The sequence below is a fragment of the Natator depressus genome, chromosome 2 (assembly GCF_965152275.1).
Source record: "Natator depressus isolate rNatDep1 chromosome 2, rNatDep2.hap1, whole genome shotgun sequence".
NCBI classification, from domain to species: domain Eukaryota; kingdom Metazoa; phylum Chordata; order Testudines; family Cheloniidae; genus Natator; species Natator depressus.
Window position 1 is genome coordinate 42303804 of NC_134235.1, and position 27602 is coordinate 42331405.

Consider the following 27602-nt stretch of genomic DNA (forward strand, 5'->3'; position numbering starts at 1 on the left):
TGTATGTTTCACCATATACAGCCCAACACATCCTGCTTTCAAAATCCCATGTGCAACATTACCTGTTTACAGACAATGGAAATAATTCTACATACATTTACGGATAACCATACCAAGTTTTTGGTTGATCCTGTTAGCAATTGGTTGGCTACACTGGGTCCAGTATTAAAAAAATATAATGCCTTGAAGCAGCTAGGTTCTGTGAAAAACTATCAATTATTTTCATTACACTCTTGGAGGACAGAATCAGTAGCGGTCTCACTTTTGTGCATTTAGGGGCTTTATCAAGGCTGCTTCCCTGCTTTTCCACTAGCAATCAACCCTGCAGGGGATCATGTTTATATATGTGGTGGGTAGCACACTGGCAACCATGACTTGTATTCTCCTGTTGTCTACCTACCTGATGATTTAATACCATGTGAACCCCATGGGTCCGAATATCTGCAGAAAACTCCCCCAAGAATTCCAAAATGTCCTCTATAGTGGCAGCATAGGGAAGACCACGCAGACGTATGCAGTCTCTGACATTGGTCGGAGGCATGAATTGCTGAGGTAACGCAGGAAGGATAGGGGGAGCTGCAAGGGGAACAAGAGGTGTAGAAGAGTACCTGTTCAGCACCTGCACAAAAACAAAAAAATGGTGAGACCTCAAGCTTGTTCTACTGAACTGAACGTAGATGGAATTTTTGTAAATTATAGTCAACTTGTGCAATACTTAGAAGGTAAGTCATCTAGGCACTAGGCTTTAATCAAGGATAAAATACAGCTTGAATTTATAAGTTCTGAATGAGTCTGAAGTCTTTCGGTGGCTTTATTTGAAAATGTCATCTTGGTTTGTTTTTGACCAGACTGCAAGTTGCAGTGCTCTGTACCAGGAGATGTATCAGAGCAGCAACTTACTAATTATGTAAGTTATATTTATATAATGCTTTTCATCCTGTAGGATCCCAAAGCACTTTATATGGTCATAGAAGAGTTGTTTCCAATAAAATGCATCCAGCCTAGATGACAAAAGCGGCAGCTGTTAACCAAGACACAAGACTACACTGTCAAGGAGGAGGAAGAGAATAGTCCTGAAACTAGAAGATTTGTGTTTCACATGCTATGGTACAGTGTAAGCCATCATTTAATTTTAATGACAGAAGTAGCCCATGCAGCAACACCATCTGTCAGCTAAAAGTAATTATATTTGGCCAAAAAGATCATGTTACACTTTAGATTTATTGTTTCTAGTTTAAACAGTAAGAACCCTGCCTAACAGAGTTATGTGAATATTCAATCATTTCCTTTGATCACATCTATGTAAAACATCTATGCATATAGCAGTATTACGCATGTTTTCATCTGTTTGCACTGACAAGGCTCTATAGAAAGAGTCAAACTCCAGATCTATGAAAAATCCAGGTTTGCTCAAAACTTGTGTGTGAGACAAGATGGCAGAAATGACAAAGGGTCAGGCTACACTAGCATTTCCACTGTTAGTACCAATCAGCTGAGCAGCATGTGTACTAGTGCAGTGGTGGAAAGTTTCCTCATCATTGTCCAGTGTAACAAGTCTCTGTGACCAAGACTGGCACATGATTGACTGCTGGTAGCCAGTTCAACATACTGTTTGCAGCATGGAGAGGACTCAGTTTCTGTAACTGGTTTGGCTGGTCCTATTTCCTTGCAAGTCTTTATGTGACAAGATATCCCAGAGTACATTGCCCCCTTCTACTGCTGTCCTCACAATCTGTGTCTCGCTGCAGAGATTAAAGCAGACTGAAACAGAGGGGGAGCTCTCACAGTATAAGATAAAGAGGGAGAGTGGTGCGGAACTACTTTTACCCCAGCCAGGGACAGGAGGGAGAGCTGAATCTCCACCACTTTTGGAAACAGAAAGCACAATATTCTTTCCTCTACTTTAAGGATTGCTCTGCCAAGGACAGTTGTCCAGATTTTCCTAGAATGTACTAATACCAACATGATTAGGCAGCATGGTAGCAGCTGACACAAACATGCTGCTATGAATACAAAATGAACCATGCAACTTGCAATAAGTTACAGTGACCTGGCCTCTAACAAGTTAGTCATGGTTAGACAGAAGCTAATGTTAAACAATTAAGATGGAAAATTTGAACTCTCAGAAAACAAGGGGTTTTACTGGTTGGTGGTGGTTTGTTTTCCAGAATTTAGTCAACTCCAGATTAAATTTACCAGGACTACCAATTAATGTTATATAGCACTGGAAAGCAGAGGATCTCAGCCTTCTGATGATACTTTACATGATTTGTTAGATACCTAGCGGTTCGTGAGACAATCTTCAAATGCAGGTCAACTCAAAAAAGATGAGAAGTGGGATTGTGAAGCTCTACTTGTGTGTCCCAGTGATTCCAGATCAAGTGTACTCAATTTAGAAGTTATTGTAATTGCCAACCCCCTGAAATCAGCCTGAGCGCCGCCATGTGCATCACCTCCAGTAGAGGTTCTGCAAGCCAAATGAGGCCTTCCACTGGGCCTGTGCAAACCCTGCATGTGCAATAGGCTTGCCCAGGTATGACTGGTCAGAACTTAGTAAGTGGTCCTGTTGATATTCTTTTAATTATGCTGCCTGCATAGCTAGCAGGAGGAAAAAAAGCAGTTTAAATAAAAATACAGTCGCTAGAGTGAGCAGATTGACCATGCATACAAACAGGGATCAGAACTCTTGATTATGAAAGGCTTCACAAGGAACATTTTCTGACCTCGACCACTCTTAGAGGTCAAACTCCTCTCCTCCCACGACAAGATACAAAGCAATTCCTCAAGACCCCAACCAGTGTCCTCCTGACTGGTTCTTTGATTAGAAGAGCCCAAGACATTTGGAAGTTTTCACTCTACCTGCTGAACCTCTGCTGTCGTGCTCCTGAAGAGTTCAATGTACCTTTTACCCAGCAAGTCCTTATGTTTTTTTAGTGCATTTTGTGCATATTCCTCACAAGCAAACAACACAAAGGCATCTCCTGTTGGCCTGTTGTCAGGGTATGTGACAAACAGGATTCCTTCCTTTCCTCCTGTTACAGGGCAGTGCTGGCCAAAAAACGCCAGCACTTCTTCTGTTGTTGCATTGAAAGGAAGACCTCGCATCCGGACAATCACCTGATTTTCTTTCGATAAAAACTGAGCTGCTTCATTGGAAGTACCTTTAACAAAACCACAAAATCCAAGTCAAGACACCACACAGATATGTAAGAGACAGCAACCCCCTACCTGTATGGATTGTTTGCACCTAGGGTGCAGAATTGAAATTCACATGGCTTCTCCCCACCCAAAAGCCACCTGGAAAGCCAGAAATGTCATTATATGGGACACTCCTCCCTTTGAAGCCTAGAACGCCACTCCTTTGATTGCTTAAAATGAGAGATGCACCCTCACCCAAGGGGAAAAGAAGGCTGTATTTACAACATTGAGTCTATGCCCAGTCAGCAAGCACTAGTCTCTCACATGGTAGCACAGATGCTCCTGGAATGACTTTTCCGGTGAATTCCAAGACTTACTTTTAAATACATATTTCTGAAATGTTGTTTCAGACACTAACTCTCCCAGACAATGGCCTGAGAACTACCAGCAAAAAAGTGCATTTAGGAAGGTTCCGGATTTCTGTTCCACTTTGATACAATCGTCACCTTTAGAAGCTTGCCAGTTTTGCCTTCAGTAACTAGATGGGAGTCTATCAACATTGCTTAGGTTTCCAATGTAATACCAGAGTAAAATCAGTAAAGTGATCAAAGACATCCTATCTACAGCCAGTTGGAAGGGTGTCAGTTTGTATTCTTAACCCAAAACTTGGTTCTCTCTTCCCAAGACACGTCAGCTCTCCAGAGTGAGCTATGAAATAAGCAAGTCATAGATTGTGCAACATCCCCCGGTCAACCTCAGAACAGCTAGTACAATACTTTGCTGCACATACAGATAGCCACAAACCTTATCACTTTCACAGGGTGAAATGCAAGATCCATCTGTTTGCCATTGCTTGTCAATATTATTAAAAAAAACCAAACACCTTGTGGGTGGAGTTTTCATAAGTACCTAAGTGACTAAGGATCACAAGCCCCACTGACAGCCCATGCATTTAGGTGCTTTTGAAAATCCCATCCTCTACGGCTAGGATTGGGGAGAAGAGGGCCACTGAGCAAACCACTGACATATCCAATTTTAGGGATGTGTATGCCTGTGTGTTTAAGATATGCCAGACTGACCATCATGTAGACCCAAGTTCAACCTAGCTCAATAGCCACAGAAGTGAAGTGCAAGCATAAAGCACAAGTGTATCTGCACTGCCTCCCAGGGACCCTCACCAAGGTTCAGGTGAGTCAGTTTTCATGCCTACTCTGTCCTTTGTCTCTACTGGAGTTGCCCACAGTGGCGGTTTTCTGGAAAATGGACAGTAGAGTCAATCAAGAAACAGATTTTTAATCCTGGTCTAGACATAAAGTAGGTTACTAGATGGACCCAATTTACAAAGGGGGGAGGGAGGACAAAGATGTTTAAAGCCAAACTTTAGAAGAGAGACACATGCCAATCACCCATACCTCTTTAGTTTAGCCATACCCCTAGAAGTCAAAGGCACCACTACATTCCATCACCAACCCTCTCAGCCACACACTCCCCTTCTAGGGTGCCTTTAAAGTTTCAGAGAATTTGCATCTGCTGCTTCTAAGTACTAGCTTACTGAAGCCTGCAGGGAATAGAGAAGCAGGTCACTCCTATACCAAGCTTGTCTGGCCCCTGAGAACGATACCCAACAATGCAGATGTGGGTGGCAGCTTGTTGAGCCTTATCCAACCCCTTCGGTTAAGACCAGGTGGGCGAGAGAGGAGCTGAGAGAGAAGAAGATGGTGTGAGGGTTTACAAAACACTTTTGCACCCTTCCAGTATTTGGTGATCAACTTTCCCTTGGAAGGAAGATCATTTTAGGATACAGGAAAAGTTTAAGTTGTTTAATAAAAACCAGTTTCACCCATCCCTAATAATTACAATTTATATTTTGAAACTCATTTGCTTTCACACAGAGATTTGTATACAACAGAGAACAAGTAGAACAGATTTATATCACTGTTCTGAAAGAATTCAGGTTATGTTTTTCAGTAATTGATTACATGGAAGCCATGGCCCCCAGGAAAATTATGTAGCAAATGAAATTCAGGAACAAGTCTGGTAAGATCCTTAACTGACTCCTTGAAAGGAAGAGAACATATTGAATTTATGTCACAGTAGCTCCTCAGAGATCAGAGCCCCATTGCCAAGCACTGTATACACAGAATGAAGACAGTCCCTGTACCAGAGACCTTACTGTTTTTATTGCGATTCATCGATATGCATAAAGGTGGGGGTGAAGGAAAGAAGAACGTAAATTGTAAGACAGTAATGATCAGCAGAGTAGGTAGCAATCTCAGCACATCCATTACCTATGCATTCTATGAGCCAATTCAGAGATCACGTTCAATAGAAACACTTTGTAATTTGAAACTAAGTTACAGGTGTTTATTGGAACAGAATCCCATCTCTACCCACAAGAAAAAGTGGATTACCTCCTGCAATTTTAAGGAAATCTTCACCTGTTGCCTTGTACACCTAGGGAAAGAAGGGGGAAACAAAACAAAAAAACAGAACACAGTTATATATGGCATTGTAGTCCTATCAAAGAGATTAAAAAAAGAAAAACAACCATTGCTACGGCATACCTCAATGTACCGATTCCCCATGTGGTGCTTGTGTCTTTGTAGTGCTAAATCTCTATGCTCTTCACTTACAAACCTGATGAGAGCTTCCCCATTCCTCCTTCCTTGTGCATTGAGACAAAGTGCAGCACCTCCCCTTAAAAAGAGTCAAGACAAGGAAAAAGGAGGCACAAGAGTGAATCACTGAAGCAGAGGACACACCGTTTCTGTCTTGCAAAGCCATAAATGTATATATTGCTGGTAACTAACTTGGCAATATTAAGGCCTTTGAAGAATCTTGCGATGTCCTGGTCAGATGACTGCCATGGTAAGCCTCTTGCTCTGATTATGGTGTTATCATCTATGAGTTCCATCTTACTGCTTCAGATAAAGCACAAACACACACTGAAGTTTCCCCATCCTCAGTATCTACCACACAGACAGCAAGCAGAACTGTAATTTATTCATAAGCTTAAACTCATGTTCAACGTTTGTCAGACAAGGATTGAGGACGTTCACACAGGTGGGAAGATTGCAAATATAAGAGTCATAAGTGTGTTTTCCTTTATCTGGCTCATTCCATCCATCCCAGTGCCATTTTCCCTTATTTCTGTTTACTATTCTCTACTCCCCCTCCCTTTTCCTCTCATTCTTTCACCTTTACACCTATTCTTTGTTGGCAGAAACACAGAACGCATGGACTAATTAAGCAGTCTCTTTCCCACTTCCCCCTCTCTTGGTCTGTCTCTTTTGCTCCCCAGGGTCTCATCTCCATTATAGTTGTATGTGTCTTTTCCAGGTGCTCCCCACCCCATCCCAATGCTTTGCTTTTATGCAGTTCTCTACCAGAGCAAACAAAATTAAATTGCACCATCCAGTGCGGAAGTACTATTCCCATTTTTCAGATGAGAAAATTAAAAAACAGGATATCCCACTTGTCCAGGACCACAGAGGAAGTTAGTATCTGCACAGGGATTATTATTTATATTGTGGTCGCGCCTGGGGACCCTTGTCATGAGCCAGGAGGACCCCACTGAGCTCAGCACTGTACAAACTGAACAAAGACAGTTCCTGCCCAAAGAGCTTAGAATTCAAGTCCCTTGCTCAGGCCACTATCATGCTACCTCACATGTCATTCAGCCACCACCCATGTTGTGGCTAGAGGTCACAATGGTGGCTCAGCACAGGACTAACTCAGCCCCACACAGCTGGATAGTAATCAGCAGGGAGTCTGCAACACCCAGGGAAGCTATAAATTGGTCAAGGGCTATAAATTTGTCATCTCTTCCTCCTCCAAACAAAGGCCCCACATAAAACAAGATGCAAAAGCCAATCTAAGGATACGTGATCAACGTGACTTTCAGGAAATAAGTCAGTGAGAGACTTTTAGCCTTATCAGCTGGCTTCCATTTCTTTACCTTTTTAAGATTACTTTTGCATTAAGGCTGGAGATTTACTTGTCCTCTCACCTTTAAGGCAGGCAGCACTGCATTGTTCATGTTGGGAAGTTTTGCTCGTAATCAAAACGACGAGAAAGTATAGTTAAAAAAAGATTATTTTACTGGAGCACAGTTCTGCAGCAAAGGGCTGATTTTGCAGCAGATTCTACAGCAGTGAATTTACAGAGTATAAAGTCCATCAATTATCCTCTATATTTGACTGGACATGACAAAAAAATCCAGTTGCCATGGCTATAATTTAGCTTCCTGGAGGAGTCATGGACAGTTGTGCTGCTGGCTTGAGAATTGCATCATGTGGCTTAGTTTTGGATGAGATGTTTCATTATGGGAAATTAGCCTCCTGAACATGGTCACTCTTCTGTCTCTCACCCTATTTCCCCCTGATCTGCACCCCGAGCCTTCTCTCGCGCCTTAACCCCCTGCCACAATTCGGAACCCCTCCAGCACCCAAACTCCCTCCCAGAGCCTGCATCCCAGAGCGGCTAGACAGCAGTTCTGCAGAAAAGGACCTGCGGTTACAGCGGACAAGAAGCTGGACATGAGTCAGTGTGCCCTTGTTGCCAAGAAGGCTAATGGCATTTTGGGCTGTATAAATAGGAGCATTGCCAGCAGATCGAGGGACATGATCATTCCCCTCTAATCAGCATTGGTGAGGCCTCATCTGGAGTACTGTGTCCAGTTTTGGACCCCACACTAGAAGAAGGATGTGGAAAAATTGGAAAGAGTCCAGCAGAGGGCAACAAAAGTGATTAGGGGGCTGGAGCACATGACTTATGAGGAGAGGCTGAGGGAACTGGGATTGTTTAGTCTGCAGAAGAGAAGAATGAGGGGGGATTTGATAGCTGCTTTCAACTACCTGAAAGGGGGTTCCAAAGAGGATGGATCTAGACAGTTCTCAGTGGTACCAAATGACAGAACAAAGAGTAATGGTCTCAAGTTGCAGTGGGGGAGGTTTAGGCTGGATATTAGGAAAAACTTTTTCATTAGGAGGGTGGTGAAACACTGGAATGGGTTACCTAGGGAGGAGGTGTAATCTCCTTCCTTGGAGGGTTTTAAGGTCAGGCTTGACAAAGCCCTGGCTGGGATGATTTAGTTGGGAATTGGTCCTGCTTTGAGCAGGGGGTTGGAGTAGATCTCCTGAGGTCCATTCAGACCCTAATATTCTATGATTAAACTATTAACTCAATAGATACCAGAGTTATTGAATACTGATCTGAATCATGCAACAGGGTATTAATTTAATCTTTTGAAACTCTGGCCCATGTCAGGTGATTAGGACCCAGAAATAGCTCTGTTACTCACTAATACTCCTGTGCATCACATCCAAGCACTTATGTGAGTCAAACATTACACAGCAGCAATCAAGGCAGACTCATTTTATAGATCCAAAAAATAGGTAGAATTTTGATTTTGTGAAGAGACTGTTTTGATCTGCGGAGTCCATTTCAACCATTTACTGAACTCATTTAAAGTTGATGCGCACAGAGGAAATTCCATTTTACAGACTAGAAGATGAGCAGGAGTCTACAGGAAGAGCACAAAGTTTGATATTTCAGAATACAAAATGCTTAACCCTTCTAAGAATATGCCTCTATGCAGATAGCTCAACATTGCATTAACTCTTTTACTCTTGTATTCCATTGCAAACTCCTATCTAACTTGCTGCCCACTGTCATTCCCAGATTTCATTGTTGCTGTCCAGATTTCTCCCTCCCATTAAATAGATTTTACTAGATGAATTTTATTATTTTCTGCCATTATTTATGATCTTTTTAGATCATAGTATTTCCCTTGCTTTACTGAGCTAGAAAGAGCTGCAAATACCATTAGCACCTGTGATTATTGTGACCACACTGTTTACTCCCTCTTCCAGATCATTCATGACGATTCTAAATAAGACCAATTCTGACACTAATCTCTGTTGCAGGCACTGCTTAGAAAGCATCTAGTAATACCATTGAGAAGAATCTTATATGCTAAAAAGAGATGAGCAAGATTAAGAAGTTTGCATTATAATTGGTACCACTGCAATTGCATAAACTGTGCTGTCATTACTAAACATATTTTAAAAAAGACACTTCTTTATAATTTATTAGAAAAATTCTACATGGCTTTTCATATGGTCTTGGACACATGAAGATACATTTCCATGCCATTGTTACATTGAGCAAATATATTCCCCCCCCCCCCCCATCATCGCTTGAAACAAAGCCAAAAGTCAATAGGGTTATTAACAAGAACTTATTTATCTTTGTTTAATAGGACAGTGTGTTCACCATCATCAGTGATAATTATTAACACAACTCAGGAGATAGTAGCAGCTCTTAACCAATACCGTTCAAGTCCAGCATAGGATAGATACTCAGCATATGCTTCTGTTTTACAACCCCTCCTATCAGTTAAGCAACCTGTTAAATTTTTTTTCAAAGCAACTTCCCAGCAAAATAGAAGACATTAAAAAAAATACAAAGACCACTTGCAAGTGTAGCTAAGTACAGAAATTTTAAGTGTAGGTCAGGTTTTGGACTTACGCTTTAGCTGCAGCACTTAAAAATAAACACACACACTTCACTTACCAGGTACCACTTTCAAATTTATAGTTCACTCTTTCTGGATCTGCAAATCTGTGATCTACAAAACACGGCAGAAATTATTTCTCTCCAACATTTTGGAGAAATAAAATAAAAAGCCAAACCCAAGTTTACTACTGTTGCTTACTGTATACTTCAGAAATTAGTGTTAAAATAATATTCCCCATATCTTCCACTTGAGATGCTCCAAAATGCCATGCTGGACTGCTCTTTTCAAGATTTAAATCTGTAAATTGAAGTCAAGTCAACAGTCATGGAGTAAATGAATTTATAACTGAACAGAGAATTCCCCACCCTGCACATGGGCCAACAAGCTTTCATGGTATCCTTGACACAGTCAATTTACACTTAAAATAGTACATCTATGTTCTTGTTCATGATTTAGTTATCTTGACAGTTCGAACACCCTCCCCCAACCACTGTCACCTCCCAGAACACCAGATCACTTTAAGAAGCATTTGATGACAGCACAGCAGAGATGCTAAAAGAGCTCCCATAACAAGTGTAAGTTATTTGGTAGAATTTAATGAAAGTCGAAGACCTTCTTGCATTCAGAATAGATTGGAGTCCTCTCTTAAATCTCACCATAGCGATTGTAATCCCCATGGTAAATGCTCCACATGGATTAAAACCTCTCTTTCTGCGGGAAGGGAAAAGGCAAATTAAAACAACGACTAGATGCTCATAAAAACTAAAAAAAGAGGTTGCTAAGTACTTCCTAATATAGATTACATGGCATCTCTCACAATTTGCTCCTCTCCTTGGATCTAGCATATCACTTCCTGCTTGGATACAACTCAGTAGAGTAGTCTGGACAGTTGAGAGCCACTGATCTAAAGGAAGGCACAGACATTCAAGAGAGGTACCAGAATTGGATTAGGTATGTCTTCACTGCAGAATTAACTCAAGTGAATGCCTCTCATCTCAGGTAAGAGGCAGCTAGGTCTACACTTACATATGTCAGGAACGTGAAACAAAAGTAAAACACACCCCTAACTGACATAGCTATGCTGACAATCTCAGGCGTAGGTGCAGCTATATTAATGGAAAAAAGCTTCTGTCAGCATCAATACCTTTGTTTGGGAATGTGGTGATCCTACGCAGACAGAAAGTCTCCTGCAAAATAACACTTCAGCTGCAGAGCTATTGCGTTAGCGATTGAGTTGTGCTCACTCAGGCTATAGCTTACACCCCCTGGTACTGTTAACTTGGGGTGGCTGACGTATCACCACTCTTGCATTAAGGGTGTGTGTGTGAAGATGGGACTTGAGTAAGGACAACACTCAGGTTACAACTTGAGTGAACTCTGCAGTGAAGACAATCCCTTAGGAAGTGCTGTGGAACTGGCACAGCAATGCAGGGCTTAACTCTATTAAGGGTGTTTTTTGTTGCTTGACCATAGTCTGATTTACAAACTGATACAACAATATACAATACATTTCAATATCTCCACATCAGCTGAAGTTATGGCTTTGATTAAAATGAGGCCCTGACCACTACAACTTGAAAGAAATTGAAATTTGTTAAAATAGAAAAATAAAAAATCCACACTCATGAAGAGTATTTTTCATTAAATTTTTAATTAATACTCATTAAATATACTCACTTTTTCCAAGCTAGCTGTATTCAACATATTGTTCTAGACTTTTTTCTATCCAAGTGTCCAATTTAGAAGTTTATTTACTGTTTAAGTGTTATATTATTTGGGGAAAGGCTTTTTTTTTTTTTTTTTTTTTTAAATCAGTTTAAGAGAGTTCTCCAATATTTATTTCTTTATTCTAGAATTCCTCATGTCACCTCATTTTGTGCCATGTACCATTACCTTATAGTACTAGGCCTAACTTCAGGATTGTTTCCCATCTAGACTACCATCCCTCCCCAAACAGAGAGGGGGGAAAATAATAAAAATTTAAAAAACAAACAAACAAACAAACAAAAAAAAAAACAAAAAACCAAACTAATTCTTTCCACTTAGAGTGTGAACAAAGCAATTCCACCCCCCCCCCCACACACACTCTTACATTTTTACTCTCCCTCAGTGTGTGTGTGTGGGGGGGGAGGGAGGGGGCAAAAAAAAACCCACAAAAAATTCAAAGTGGCTTTTTTAGTTGAAGCAAACATTGTTTTAGGAAATATTCCAAGAGCCAACACAGCCTTTGTCACCAAGTGTTGAGACACAAGGAATCAGTTTAGCTAAATTATGCATTTTATTTGTATTAGCAGGAGTTGAGAGAAAAATGTGGTCAACATTAGAGAGAGTAATTGGGATCTCTCATTTTTGCTCCTTATCTGAGAGCAGTTTTTTTACAAGCCTGGGTAAGAAAGAAATGGATCACTGTGCACATATTAAAAAGGCTGTTGGAAACTTAAAAAAAAAAAAACAAAAAACACACCCACCCTGCTCTGAATAAAAACAGATTCAGATGTAGCCAGAAAAGCATGTATGACTATTTGCATGTAGCAGTGATTTCCAAGCATTGTTTTCTTTTACTTTAGAAAAAGTTTTTAATGTTTTCAGGGGAAGACTTTGTAAACAGTAATTAAAAAAAAATGAATAGGTCAAGAGTATAATTTCATGTTGTGAATTTGGCTAGTTTCTCTCAGACTGTTATACAGAAATATTCTCTTCTATGGAAATAGACTAGGAAGAGGAAGTTTAAAGAAAGTTTTAAGACTTCTCACTGTGGACACAAAGAAGTCCAAAATAATTAAATCCTACAAACAATACCTGTGTAGATATAGGATCTATTTACAACCCAACCATAGGTACATTTATATTCTTAGATGTTGTATTGTGTAAGTACAAGACTGGGAGCCTGGAACTCCTGAATTTTACTTCCCAGCTCCAACACCAATTCCTTCTGTAGCTTTGAGGGAGAGTCACTTCAAGCATTCTACCTTGGGCCCATTTGTACAGATAGTTTCTTTCCCTACCACCCCCCCCCCCCCCAGTCTCATTCCACACTTGCCGCATATGGCCTCCCTCCTCCCATTCCCTTTCTCCCTTAGCTTATCCCCCCATGGCTTTCAATCCTGGCACATATCCACCCACCCCAAATTTGTCTCAACATGAGAGTTCTTCAAAAAAAGCCATTACATTTGAGGGAACAAGGATCTTTCAATGCACAAAGACCTAAACAACATATCAAGATTCTAACTTAACTTCCAGAAAACTTCTTTGGCTTGCAGTGCAAGAGCTTGAAGATTTAGGGTTTCCCCAAAAACTAACAGCAAGCAAGGTGGAAGGATGCCCGTGTTTCAAAAAAACAAACAAACCCCCACCCCCCCCCAACACCTCCCTTTTCACTTCCACAGAAACATGGTCCACTTTGAACCTCTCCTGCATATCACATGGCAGATGTACTGACCTTCTCCATGAACAGTGACTGAGACACTATTTGTGACAGTAGAAACAGACATCCAACTATGGAATGCCTTACCAATGTCACACACACAATGATCTTCCAGAGGTACATCTGCCCCAGCCCAGATTACGCAATGTACTCTCTGGGCACTAGCCCAGGGGCCCCACCAATCATAGGGGGTGGGGTGGGGGGGGGGGGGAGGGAGGATAGCAGAAATGAGTGGAGCTGCAACTCTGCACACTAGGTCACACTACCACTCCCTCAAATTTGGCCCAGCTGCTCCCTCCCTGACAGAAGGGCAGCCAGGCCAAACCTGAGTGGCACTGCGACTCCACATGCCAGGTCACAACTCCACGCAGGTGGCCCCCGGCTCCATTCCCATAGTGCACAGGACCCCAAAATTCTTTCAATTGGCACGGTCTCCACTATCCATTCCATGTCACCGGAACCAATTAATTGGATCACCAACCTAGACTTGGACATTAACATTTTAAGCCAAATGAAAAAGACTGACTAGCACTATGGGGCCCTAATCTTGGGTGATTCCTAGGCACCACAAAAATAAATATGAATAATAGATAATTTACATAGGTGAGGGGATTAAGTTAAGATGAAAACCTTTGAGTGCTGAGTTATAGTTGTGCTCAGTGTAATGCTTTTTACATCCTTCCTGATAGACACTATTTTTGCCATTTTGCTATCCAGATTCTGTTCAGCATGTTCCAATTCATGAGGGGGGGGGGGGGGAGTAGTGCGCACACACACACACACAGAGCAACAACAGAAGATCAGGAGTACTTTCTTCAGGGTATTAGACTGTTTACCCTTCAATATATATTCCTCATTAAGACAGTCCTCCTCCGACTAAGCCCAGAAAGACAGACAGACAGCTATTCTTGCTCCAATTATATCCTCTGCTTACTTTCCATTTAATGGCTTCTGCATGCCTGATCTTGAGGGAAAGGAGGATGAGTCTTCTAGAGACTGATCTAGTAATAGTCATGCGAGCTTTATTCATTCCACTCTAAGGGCATTCACAACAGTGAAAACTGGCTCAGCAAGCTCTGCAAATCAAGAAGTGCTGTAAATTAGGGAGGTACAGAGGTGCAAAATGAACACTCCCTAGCCTTCCGTATATTTGCACATGAGTTGAACATAATTTCCTGAATAACCACAACTCTTTTCTTAGCAGGAATGTACTTGTTTCTCCAGTAGCTTTTCTGTGGTGATTATTTTCTTGTTACTTTCACTCTTAGGTCATGCCAAGAAAACAAGGTTTGCCACAAACTTAAACAGTAAAAAAAATTGCTTGATTCCATAACAAAGATAGCAGAGGAGACCTCTCATCAGAAAGAAGATTCTTAGTTAGGTAGCATAAGTTCTTCCTCAATTCCCTAAATTAGAGGTGGCACCTTTTAGACCACTATTTCCCTTCTTTAGCATCCCAGCAGCCTTTAAAACAAAACCAAACACACTACTTATGATTTCCACTGGAGGAGTGGCGGGAGAAAGCAGAGTGCTTTCACAGGATGGACTAATTCTTGAAACTAGAATCCCTTTCTTACCATAGATTGAGGTAGTTTTAGCTGATGAAATTGGTTATAAATCCTCTCTAAAAGCAAAATAAGGTACCCAATTATTAATTCAGTTTAATAACGCTGTACTCTTTTACAAGAGGTTGCCCCCCCTGCACAAAATACATGATCAAGCATAATATATTGTTATTTAACATTCTGTGCTGGGGGCTACTTATGATTAGCTGAAAAGAGACAACAAATACACACACATGCTCAGATGTGCAATACAGGTCTCACACACACACACGGCTAGATTGTCCATGATCCTGCACTTTGTACAGTCACTTACACTAGTGAGAATGAATGCATAACATTAACTTTCTGATTTGGTAGCATTTTATATAGTAATACTACTTCACTCTTACTTTTTTTCTCTTCCACAGATGGCAAATCTCCTCTCAAAGAAGAATTATCCCCATTTTACAGACGGGGAAATTGAGGCGCAGAAAGACAAAATGATTTACTCAGTGTCACCCATCAGGCCAGTGGCAGAACCAGGAATACAAGCCAGGTCTCCTGAAGTCCACGCAAGTTGTTTATCCATTAGCCATATTACCTCCCTGTTCTGCAGTCAGCATACAAGGCAACAGAGAAATTGACTTACACGAAGTTCCACTGTTTCAGGTTAGATTCAGACCTTGTGCCCTCTTGACTTGGAAGATACTTAGTTGCTTTAAGAGCAGAGGGACTGTTGAAATTCTGCAAGAGTATGCAATATTTTTTAAGTTTCTTTTCAAGTGACTTCATACTCTGCAGGTCTGACTTTTCTCTTAAATGCCTATTTCAAGTTTGAGTTACCTTTCATTCAGAGTCTGCCTACCGTCACTACAAAATTCAGTCATATTTGAAAGAAAGTGCCTAATGTAGTAATTTTTTTCCAGTGAAATGGGACTGTTTAAGTTGGTAATGCGAACAAAGTAGCAGCTTAATAGTTTATTGCAAATATTTTGCACATTGTTACAGACCACCAATTAATGATATTGGTGTCATAAGTAAGCAAGCCACTTACACAGTGCTTCCCCCAACATCAGGAAATGATCATCTGCTCGACATTTTTACCAGTTTCTACCACTACTTTAAGAATACAGAAATACTATCCCAGTCTGACAAAAATTGGCAGTCTATGAAACAAGCCACTCTGTAACAGTAATTAAGAAGCCACATGAACCAAACCAAAACCCACCATGAGAACAAAATCCATTATCCAATCAAATGAAGCACACTTAGAGACAGTGAATATTTTAACCATTTCACATAAACCAAACAGGTTTACAATGAGAAGTCACTAAGGTAAACAGACCTACAAATCAGTCAAATAATCTGGAACCAGAAAGACAACAAAAAAGCCACAAATAAAACCAATCACTAAAATTATATGTTTTCAGAGAGGTGTGCAGTTAACTAGTGCAATTAACCAGTTCAGAACTCAGATCTACACTAGGGTATTTTGTTGACGCTCCATTGGTGGTAGAAGCAATGGGAGCTACAATATAGACCTTGTCTACACTGGCAGTGGCATGTAGGGTATGCGTAACTAGATGCGGCAGTGAAAAGCAGGCTGCACCTGCACTGTGGCGTAGCTACGTGCAGCACCAGAGAAAGGCTCCGGTGGGGGACAGTAGGGAAAGGCTCCAGCAGCTTCCCATTGCTGGAACCTTTCCCCACTGCCTCATCCCTGCCAGAGCCTTTCACTGTGGTAGGGAAAAGGCTCCAACAGTGGGACACAACAGTGCTAAAAATAGCAGTGTAGATAGGGGATGCACTGCTTGGGCATGTAGAGTATATACCCTAAGGTTCTGATGTTTCTTTACTCTATTTGCTTAAGTGCCTTACCATCTACACTGCTATTTATACCCATGCTAAGGGGCATGCAACATATCTGCACATAACAGCATGTAGGGTACATATAGTCCTAAGCTAAGCTTCAGGCAGTCACTGGAGTTGTAAGCACCATGCCATCCAACCCTGCTCAGAGTGGGTCTAAGTGACATTTAGAGGCCAATGGCCATGGAAATTATTCATCACTGCCCTCCCAATACCAAGAATGCCCTTGTGTATTGGTCAGTACTATACTATTTGAGTCACTGAACATTTGACCCTCCTGTGGTTGGTCAGAATCTCTGCTACCCAGAGATAAGAGGAAAAAGAGGTATATCAGACCTCGTTTCCCATTGAATGGATAAAACATCTCTCACCAGTGCAGTCTCTTTCACTTTCATTGTACAAAATACAAGTAGTTTATTGTTCAGGGATTCTGCGATAGATAAACTTTAGACTGTAAGCTCTTTGAAGCAGGGACTTTTCTTATGTTTTCTAAGAAGTTCCTTGCATGTTTGCAGACAACAGTAGTAAAAAGACACCATTACCCCCTCCTGGACTGTGTAGAAGAGCCTAATAAATGGCAGAGATACCTTATATTAACAAATCTACACACACGTATTTTAGGGTAGTGAGATAAAAAAGGCAAATCTCCCTGAGCGGAAAAGGGAGTTACACTGCTCTGACATCTGAAGCTACTTTCAAGCTTTGGATTTCACAGTTAAAACATTGACACAACAACTATTTTATGCACTGTTGCTACATAGTCACATGCAAAAAACTGCAGTTATTTACTATTTTTATTTAGGCTGTACTATCTCAGATGTCACTGTGTGGCAGATGCCAGCTTTAACGGTAATCAGTGTACATGTACAACAGGTGTTTACATATGGAGTGTAACCCAGTCCAACTGTTTCTCACCAATATTTATTTTAGCTTTGAAAACTGAGAAGAGTATTTTAAATTCATATCCCTCCTGGCCAGCCAGCCTTTGCAGGCTCCCTTTGGTGGTGTCATTTGCGGAGTCAAGGGTTTTCTACTTCTGAGTTACAAAACAGGGATGTGTGCAGACCTAAGAGACAAGACACTAGCCATCAGGGAGGTGGGAGGAAAAGTCTAGCCAGCAGACATTTCTGGAGGCGAGTTTCAGTTGCTATGGATTGTCTCCAGTGTAGACTGAGAATAACGCAGCAAAGATTTTTTTTAAGAGCCATATTTAACTGGGTTACTGACTACTTGAGAACAGTTTCTGAAAGCTTTTTTAGCCATTGGATGCCCACTCCATACGAGAGAAGGAGAGAATACAGTGAAGAGACAGGATTCCTAGTCTAGTTGCATGTTAGAAGGTATACTGTACAGAGTTTACATGAAGCATCATGTGTTTGGATACCTCAGGTATTGAAAGCAACCCCATGTACTATTCAAAGGTTGAATACCATAATAGCTTCAGAAATAAACATTCCAGAAATTAAAACTGAGCTCCCACAACATCCATGATCTAATCTGCCAAACAAGGCTGAAAAAATGCTATGAAAATTGGAAGCATTTTAAATGCACACTATCAACATGCAAATTTTATCTCAGTGTTTCCCTTCAAGTGTTTTAGTAACTAGGAGTCAAGGTTTATCAAAACTTGACATTAAATAAGACACTAAGGCAGTGATTGTTAATATGGCAAAATTCAGAGGTAAAGAAGAGAGAAAGGACAAACTTCAGTTTCAAAATCTTCTATAGACTGTTCAAAGCTTTTGCAAGGTCACAAAAATTTTTGCATAGCTACCAGAGACAGAAGCATTAGTAGGAAACCCATTAATGACTCAATAATATTAACTAAATTATATCATTTCTAAACAAGCATTATGAACACTCCTATGCTCCTGGGCTGTGTTTCTAGAAGTACTAGGCTGCTATTATAAAATTCAAGTTATGATTTTGAAAAAAGGATACATTCTGTCATGGCAGCAGCGTCCAGTTTGTCAACATCAGAGGAGTCAGGGAAACATTTCTTGAACTCTTTCCGCAAGTCAAAAAAGGAGTAGAAGCATTCAGGCAATAAGATATTCTGTAAGAGGACATAGTAGTGACTGTAAACTAAGGTGAATCCAGTCTATGTTCTCTTGAGTTTTCACACTTTGCAACCAAACAGTTTAAGTAAAAAATAGCCACACTCACCTGAGTATATCATAGCACATATTTTTACAAGGCTCTTCTTTCAGTGACTTAAATATTGTTATGAATCTTTCTTACTCAGTAAGTCTGTTCCCTTGGTATAGTCAAGAATATTTGCTTCCTTTACTGCCAAAAGGGAAGGTTATTGCTGCTTTTTATTATTACTACTAATACTATGGATTCAATACAACTGTGGGAGAGCAAATGGATACTATTACAACACCACACCTATTGAACCAGAGGGGGTCACGGCTCGATTTACAGAGTCCAAACAAACTTGCAGAAGACATTTTAATTTTATAGACAGCATATTCAATGAAGGGAAGTCACAGATTCTATTTGCAAAGTATAATCACACTTCAAATAGTTGTTTTGGCTATTTTGTAATACAGACAACGTGTAGTGTGATGTGGTGTAAAGGTTTTGTCAGCATGTGCTTGTGATGGATGCATTACTAATGAGTAGCAAAGCCAAGAGTGTATGCAGCTAATCTCACGTAAGTGCCAATAAAAGCCATTATACCCTAACACTATGTATGCCACATACTCAAACTCTTAAATAGTTTTGTTTAATTCTTCATCCTGTCGTACAAGGTATAAAGGCAGGCACCCAACTGCACAAAGGGAAAGAAAATGAATGCAGGATAACCTCTAAAAATAACCTACAACGTATTTTTAATACATAGTGTCATGTTTTAAAGTTTAACATCTCAATCTTCCAGGAATAGAAGTATATGCTGTATATTCCACTCTAACCCTTTTTCCTAATTGTGTGATTCTATTAAGGTTAGCAACGGGGGTGGCCTTGGAAGGGGAAGTCAGATTCCTGAAACCTGTCACTGGTGCATTACTGATTATTGCTACTCCTTTTACTTCAGGCAAATTTTGTGTGTGTGTGTGTGTGTGTGTGTGTGTGTGTGTGTAGAAATCTCACATTTGGGGGAAAGAGGAAGCTTTTTTTTAAAAAACACAAAAACATTGGGTTGATTAAAAAAAGGCAGCTTTCTTAGAGGTTTGGAAAGTTTGAAGTCATCCTAGAGGAGACTGATTAGTAACAGGCAGAACACAAGTAGGTTGTCACAGGTACATGATAGAGGCTATTGTGTGGATAGCATCACCAATTACATATTTAAACTATAACACATGAGAGACTGAATAAGAGAATGGGGTGCAATGGCAGTGATGTTTTTTTAAAAAAAACAATACAACTATTCGATAATAAAGGAGTAGCTTTTCTAAAGATGTATCTATGATGTTTGATTCATTCAAAGTTCCAAGGTATTGTTTGCTACAGTTTAACTGAAATCAGATGTATCTAGAGGATTGTGATTGCATGGATATGGTGTTTGGCAGAAGTACAGAAGTGAAGAGTTTGAGTTGTGGAGGACGATGGATATTTAGGAACTTCCTTGTAAGAAATTTTTTTTTTTTAAAGTTCATTGAAAGCTATTAAGTTTTGGAACAGGAAATGTCTTGAGTTAATTAGTATGGAATGGTGTCCACACGTAAAAGTCCTTATTTGTATCCGGCTGAAAAGTCAGTATTTCCTACAGCCATGAGCTTCCATGTCTAGTTCAGCTGTTCATGAGATAATGCTTCTTTTCCAAAAGTCAGCAAAACAAGATCCTTGCATCCACAATTTAGTGGCCAATTTGTGTCTTGGGGTATTGTGTATTGGGACGAGAGGGTGTATGTATGTGTGTGTGCAGGGGAGGAGGTGCTGTTGGAAGGATTTTAGACACTAAGAAGTTGGGGTTTGGCTTTGGAATATTGATAGGTATTATGTTAGTGATGCAAATTGCATCTATTTTCAGAAATTTTGCATTTAAGTGCAAGATCAGCACAGATGTTAGAATGTTATTTTCTTGTACCAACCCCACCAGCAGGGGAGGGCAGGAAGAGCCCCACACATCAATGATTTTTATTATCTATGGCAGTGGTTCCCAAACTTGTTCCGCCGCTTGTGCGGTGAAAGCCCCTGGCGGGCCGGGCCGGTTTGTTTACCTGCCGCGTCTGCAGATTCGGCTGATCGCGGCTCCCAGTGGCCGCGGTTCGCTGCTCCAGGCCAATGGAGCTGCTTGAAGCGGCTGCCAGTATGTCCCTTGGCCCACGCCGCTTCCAGCGGCTCCCATTGGCCTGGAGCAGCAAACCACGGCCACTGGGAGCCGTGATCGGCCGAACCTGCAGACGCGGCAGGTAAATGAACCGGTCCGGCCCGCCAGGGGCTTTCCCTGCACATGCGGCGGAACAAGTCTGGGAACCACTGCTGTATGTGTACTTGACTGCTACAGCCAAAGTGGGTACTAGCCCACTGGGGCCCTAAGCAGGAATATTCTGTCCCTCCACCTCCCCCCCCCCCAAAATGCATAATAAAAAGTGAATAGTGGGCCCCCCTTGAGCTGCTCGGGGCCCTAAGCAATTGCTTAGGGTGCTTAAACCTAGCCCCAGCTCTACAGCCAGAGTAGCTGCATTTTTCTCTATTACAGAAGTTCCGAACTGCAGGTTCTTTTCTGCTACTCTGGCTCTCTTACTTTAAAATGTAAAAACTGAACTTTTATTTCATAAGTGTCACCCCACCCCCACAAATTCTTATGCAGATAGTCAAACTTTGGTATTTCCCAGTTGTGGTTTCATGACACTTCAGTCCCCCGTCCCCCCAACCTCTGTTCTTAATCATTTAGTGTAAACCTTACCTGCCTATGTCATAACAACCCCTCAAAGTCAGGGCCTGGAAGTAGCTCATATTGGACACCCAAAACTGAGGCCCTCAAAAACAGCTAATGATTTTTCAAGTCTTGGTTTTAGTTTACACTTAGGGTTTAATCTCAACATTTTGTTATCCACAAGAAAACTACAGAATGTCACTGGCTTGTCTGTTTGGTTTAATCTATAATCAGCACAGAGCAGATTTCAAATTACCAGCTATTTGTATTGAAATAGCAACTGAAGACCCTAGCCAACACTGAATGTCTATTGTTCTAGACACTGCACAAATACATAGAAAAAAGAGGCAATCCCTCATGCCGCCGGCCCCCCCCCCCCCCCAAAATCTTACAAACTAAGATGACAAAAAATCAACTTTCAAAGATTCTGGGGTTTTTTTTTTTTTTTTTTTTTTTTTTTTTTTTTTTACACACACTGTGTACTTAATCTAATTGCATGGAGGATGAACTGCATAAAATAGGTAAATTGTACAGCAGTTAGAGAAATAACTATCATATGGAGAGAAAAGTAGAGTTATTAAAATATGGTTTATTTTTTCATGTTTAGAACACATCAGATAGTATGAGGTGATTCATAATACAGGAGCTCTCTCTGTTTGTTAAACTGACTTTTTTGGAGTGATAAATCGAAATAGTAGCAGTAAGTATTACATTAACAAATAATCTGATATCCCAGTCTGATATTAGCAGTAAGATTTACTGTTTTACTAGCATTATGCTTTCAACCATTTAAAGAAACAAGATACAGAAAAGAATGAAACGCATGGTTCAAAAACCATCAGTGAAAACAAGAGACTGGAATAAATCTGTAGCATGATTCTTAAAACATTGTTAGCTCCTAATAGTACTGAAACACAGAACTGTGCGGGGACAACCATGTTATAACTGAGGTCCATCTACACCACTGCAATTCTACTGGCAATAGAGAAGTCAGATAGGGACTTGCAAGTCTATTAGTGACTGGTAATTTTGGAAATACATCATCATCAAATTATTCATCATCTGCCTCAAATTTTCTATAAAGACATGTTATCAGACCAGTGTTTGGTTCTTTACAAATACAGGCAAGTACTACTATCCGAGTGCAAGCTGAATATTCGGTAAAGACTGAACGCTCATATTTAGATCTGTCAACTTTCAAAGTTTCAAAACAGCATGTACAACAATAATGTTAAAATCGTAAATTTTTCACAAGTCCTACAAATCAGTTCCTGTATTAACCCATTATAGCAACCTACGGGTTTGTGTACATGAAAAATACCACTATAGGGTAGAGTGTGAATTTAAACTGCTGTAGTTAAACCGATATAACTACCGATGTGGACATACTTATTCCAGTACAAGGGTCCTTTTTCTGTTTTAGCTTAAGCCACTTCCAAAACTGCATAAACTAAACCAGAAAAAGGTCTTATTAAACTGACATAGTAATGAAGAGTTGTACTGGTATAACCACAGCAGTTTAACTATATCATTTTAACTGGAAAGTTCTCCAGTGTAGACAAGCCCCAAGAGTCTAAAAGGTTATTGATGGATGAGAGATTTCTCTGTTATGAATATGCTGAAATAGGACTCTTATCGGACATCATATAGCAAAAAGAAGCTGATCAATTCTACATTAAAACCTAACCACCACCACAGTAGATCAGTCTTAAGGAATGTCTGATGCATGCAGCCACCTTACCTTTTTGGAAGCTTCAGGATGCAGAAGCTGTCTGACGTGCAGCTGTCCATCAGTGCAGAGACAGAAGGAAGTACCTACACCAATATTCAGTTCATTGCTCACAGACTGGTTAAACTGAAAATTGAAAAAAAAATAGACATAGTACACATTTATGAACTACTACACTTTGTTATGAAAGGTTCAGTGTAATTTTCAGATCATTACAACTTGTTGAACATGAAAAGGGAAATATTCAGTTCTATATAAGGCTCTTAATAAGACCCAGGGCACATTCCCATGCTTTATTTAGGCACCTAAATACTTTGGGCTAATAGTCAAAGCTGCTGAGCCATCATAAATCCTATTAGAGTTAACGGGGTTTACACATGCCCAACACTCTTGAGTCATCCCAGAGCATTTAGGTGCCTCAACAGGGCATCACAAGCCTAGCTTTAAGCATCCTAGTTTGAAAATTTCCACTAAACTCTTTAGACTGAAGCTCCTGGCAGTTGCCGAGAGTTGGGGGAAGTTAATGAGCTGCAGCTCTTCACTGTACGGTGAGCAACATTGCAGCAATGAGATATGGGACCTCCTGGTTATTAGGAAAGATGAAGAGAGCACTCCTGTGCTTTGTCGTGCTGGAGCCTGTCTCTACCCTGGCTCACATGCAGAGAAGAAATAAAGTTTCAGTAAGTTTAATAAAGAAATTCAAGGAGGGAACTAAAACCCAAACACCTTCAATGAAAGGGCCCTGAGAGAGCAATGGCTGGGTCATTCTGAACTTAACCTTCTGCTACCATAATCTGAAAGGGGAGGAGAATACAGCAGGTTCAGGGAATCCCAGGAGGCCCCTAGAGGTGCTGGTCTCTCCCAATGTGCTCAGCCGCCGCTGGCCTTGCTAGGGCCACCCTGCGCCCCAGCCCATCTCCTCTTTGCACGTTTGTCTTCCCATCTAGACCATCTGCAATAGACCCATAGAGAGAGAAGTCCTCCCTATCCCTACAGAAAGAGAGGTTCAAGTATCCCACACTAGGGTGACTAGATGAAATCAGGACGACACTTGTCCCGATATTTGGCGTAGGGCTGGACTGATCAACCTAGCTGGCAGGCTCCCTACCTGGCTCCAGGAAGCAACCGGCGGGACCCTTAGGTGGAGGGGTGGCCCGGGTGGGGTGTCTCTCCGCATGCTGCGCCCACCATAAGCACCAGCTCCGCAACTCCCATTGGCCAGGAACTGTGGCCAAGGGGAGCTGCAGGGATGGAGTCTGGGGGAGGGGGGCAGAGCACACTGGCCGCCCCTGACCCTAGGAGCAGAGGGACTTGTGGGCTGCTTTCCGGGAGTCGCCTGAGGTAAACGCTGCCCGGACCCCTTCCCCCTGACCCAGCCCTCAGGTGAGGAGGCGAGCGGCTGGGGGTTGGCCAGAGGTAATGTGGCATACACCGCATGGCCAGACGCATATTGGTCCACCTGACTCTGTACTGCCAACATGACACTTCCCGTTGGGGAAGGGTCCATGCCACACCACTCACCAGCCCTGCTCGGAGGTGAGGTGTCTGTTTGCTGGGCTGAGCCAGCAGCATGGCCAGGGCCGGTCCTAGGGCAGTGAATCACTCCAGTCCCTTGGGTAAGGTTGCCAGGTGTCTGGTTTTCAACCAGAATGCCTGGTTGAAAAGTGAACCTGGCGGCTCCGGTCAGCACTGCTGACTGGGCCATTAAAAGTCCAGTCTGGTGCTGCAGGGCTAAGGCAGACTAGTCCCTATCTGTCCTGGTACTGTGCCCCAGTGACCAGCAGGTCTGGCTCCTAGGTGTGGGGGTCCCCCACAGGGCTCCACACTGTCCCCATCCTGAGCACTGGTGCCGCACTCCCATTGGCCAGGAACCATAGCCAATGGGGGCTGTGCCTGCGGGTGAGAGCAGGGTGCAGAGCCTCTTGGCCCCTTGCCTAGTAGCCAGACCTGCTGGCCGATTCCAGGGCGCAGTGTAGAGCCAGAACAGGCAGGGACCCTGCCTTAGCCCCACTGCGCTGCTGACCGGGAGCCACCTGAGGTAAGCCCACACTCCAACCCCGAGTCCCAACTCCCTGCCCCATCCCTGAGCCCCCCCAAATGCAGAGAAGCCTCCTGCACCCCAAACCCCTCATCCCCAGCCTAACCCCAGAAGCTGCACCCCCCCAGCCCAGAGCCCATACCACCTGCCTCAACAGGCAGCCCCCTCCCACACCCTGAACCTCTCATCCATGGCACCATCCCAGAGCCTGCACCCGCTCCCACACCCCAACTCCCTGCCCTAGCCCAGAACCCCCTCCTGCACCTGGAACCCCTTATTCATGGCCCCATCCCGGAGCCCACACCCCAGTTAGAGCCCTCACCTCCTCCCACACCACGACCCCTTGCCCCAGCCCAGTGAAAGTGAGTTTGTGGGGGGGGGGGGGGGAGTGAGCCACTGAGGGAGGGGGAATATAGTAAGTGGGGGGTGGGGCCTCAGGGAAGAGGCAGGGCTAGAATGTTCAGTTTTGTGGGATTAGAAAAATGGCAACCCTACCCTTGGGAGCAGCGCGATCAGCTAGGCCAGGGCCTGTCTCTGCCCCGGACAGGCTCCCTCAGGACCCAGTTGCCTGGAAGGGCCCAAGCAAGCCCCCCACACTGGTGGAGACTGGCCCCACTTCTGCACAGGTCCCAGGCAGTTTGGCTCTGGGGAGGCAGGTGGGGCCACGCAGATGGTGGGCATCGGAGACCTTCCGGAGCTGGAGCTACTCTGGAGGCTGGCCACGGTAGGGGGCGGAGAGGAACCAAACAAAACCACCACTCACTGCATGCCATGCAGGAGGCAGGCTGTTCTGTATGGGTCCGGATTCACCACCTCTCTGGAGGTATACACAGCGACCACCACACCTGATTGCCTCACACACACACACTCTCCCTGACATGCTAGGAAGGATGGACAGCTCCTGGAGGGAGCCCCAGCCCGCTCCACTGGCCTCACAACGACACCAGCCTATGTCCTATGTCCAAGGGAAGAAATAGATTGAAGAGGAATAAAGGGGGTGGGGTGGGAAGAGAGCTCCAAGAGGGGACCCTCTGAAAAGCAGAGAGCCCCTGAACCAGGGCAGGGATCCCCAGGGGCCCAGCAAGGGGGAAATGGAGCCCAGGAAGGGGGGAGCCCTGTGGGGAGGCCACTGGAGTCCATAAATGAAGAGGTCTGGAGACTGTGAAAACGGGGGGCCCATAGGGAGCACTGCACAGGAGGGACAGAGCCCATGGAGGTGGGGGGGACTGGAGCCCATGAAGCAGGGGTGGAGCCCATGGGGGGCAGGGGCTGGAGCTGGAGCCAGGGCAGTGCACTCCTGCCCCATAGCTTGGGACAGGGGCTAGAACTGGGCGCTGTGCCCCCCCTCCCATGGCTCTGGTGGAGGCTGTGGGCCTGCCCCCGCCCCCCATGTGTCCTGATATTTTACTCTTGCAATCTGGTAAACCTATCCCACCCACCACCCTCAAGGAGTTTGTCTGTCTGTCCGTCCGGTGGGAGCGGGGATCCGGCGGGCTATTCGCACACCCCCTGCAGTCGGAAGTGTCTCTCTGGGAGGCTCGACTCCCTGGAGAGGGGAGTGAGAAGCCCCATGGAAAGCAGAGGTGGGGTTCACCTGTTGCAGGGCTTGTTCCAGCTGCGGGGCTCGCGCCAAGCTCTCCACCTCCAGCTTCGTTGTTTCTTTGCATTCCTCTGTCAGGTCCAAGTGCTCCGGTCTGACCAGCACTTCATGCAGGCTCCCCGCCTCCGGAGGGAGAAAGAAGTCAGCGCTCTCTGCTCCCGCCTTGGCGCCCAGGAAGCCCAGCCAGCGCCCAGGAAGAAACCCCCTGCAGGACTCGTGGAAAGCCAGGCTTTGCATCCCACCTACCCCGCCCAGCGCCCCCTGGCGTGTAGGGCGGCTGCCCCGCGAGCTGGAGGCCCTGAGGAAAAGCCTGTGTGGGCCGGCGCGCCATAGGGCTTGGTGGACGCTGTTTGATTGAACACAATCCCGTCTAAAGGGGGTGGTCTGAGCTGTTGCCTAACTCCGTCTGCTCTCCTAGCCCGCTCGGCGCCTTCTCATCGCTGGCAGACACCAGCCCTAACTTGGCAGCTGGTTAAATCCCCGCACAGGGATCCCCCAGCTGCACGCGCAGGGGCAATCCCTGCCAGCAGCCTCCCCGCCCCTCTTTGGGGGGCCTGCTCCCGAGAAATACCTTCTTGCGGGCCAGATCCACCACTTTCCACAGCAGCTGGACCAGCTCTTTCTCATCGGATCCCAGCTTAGCCCCCTGAGCACCTGCAGTCGTCCCGAACAAGATCACCAGGTAGTCAAGAGACGCAGTCATGATGATCGCCGGGGGAGGGCAAGAAACTAGATTCCTGCCCAATTTTACCGAGAAGACCCTGCCACACACACACACCACCCCTGGAGTGTAAAGGAAGAAACCCGCCCCCCAGCGCACACCTGCAGCCACTTAGCTCTCCCCCACCCACCACCACTCCCCGGAGACCTGCTCAGGATGGGAGGCGTGTGCAGCGTCCCCCTTTTGTAGCTGAC

The 27602-nt window shown here is 43.6% G+C and overlaps 1 protein-coding gene across 1 annotated transcript in view; it reads right to left on the reverse strand.

Moving 5' to 3' along the window:
• The window catches only part of ESRP1 (epithelial splicing regulatory protein 1), a 56374-nt gene extending 28982 nt beyond the window's left edge, over positions 1-27392 (reverse strand). The window contains exons 1-11 of the mRNA XM_074943005.1: positions 27259-27392; positions 26682-26810; positions 23062-23175; positions 18437-18551; positions 9857-9955; positions 9715-9769; positions 5949-6059; positions 5703-5835; positions 5550-5592; positions 2860-3161; positions 401-619 (exon numbers count right to left, since the gene is read on the reverse strand). Of these exons, the coding sequence (XP_074799106.1) occupies positions 401-619; positions 2860-3161; positions 5550-5592; positions 5703-5835; positions 5949-6059; positions 9715-9769; positions 9857-9955; positions 18437-18551; positions 23062-23175; positions 26682-26810; positions 27259-27390 (1452 nt within the window). The 5' untranslated portion in view covers positions 27391-27392. The remainder of the gene's footprint in view (positions 1-400; positions 620-2859; positions 3162-5549; positions 5593-5702; positions 5836-5948; positions 6060-9714; positions 9770-9856; positions 9956-18436; positions 18552-23061; positions 23176-26681; positions 26811-27258) is intronic.
• Between the last annotated feature and the right edge of the window lie 210 nt (positions 27393-27602).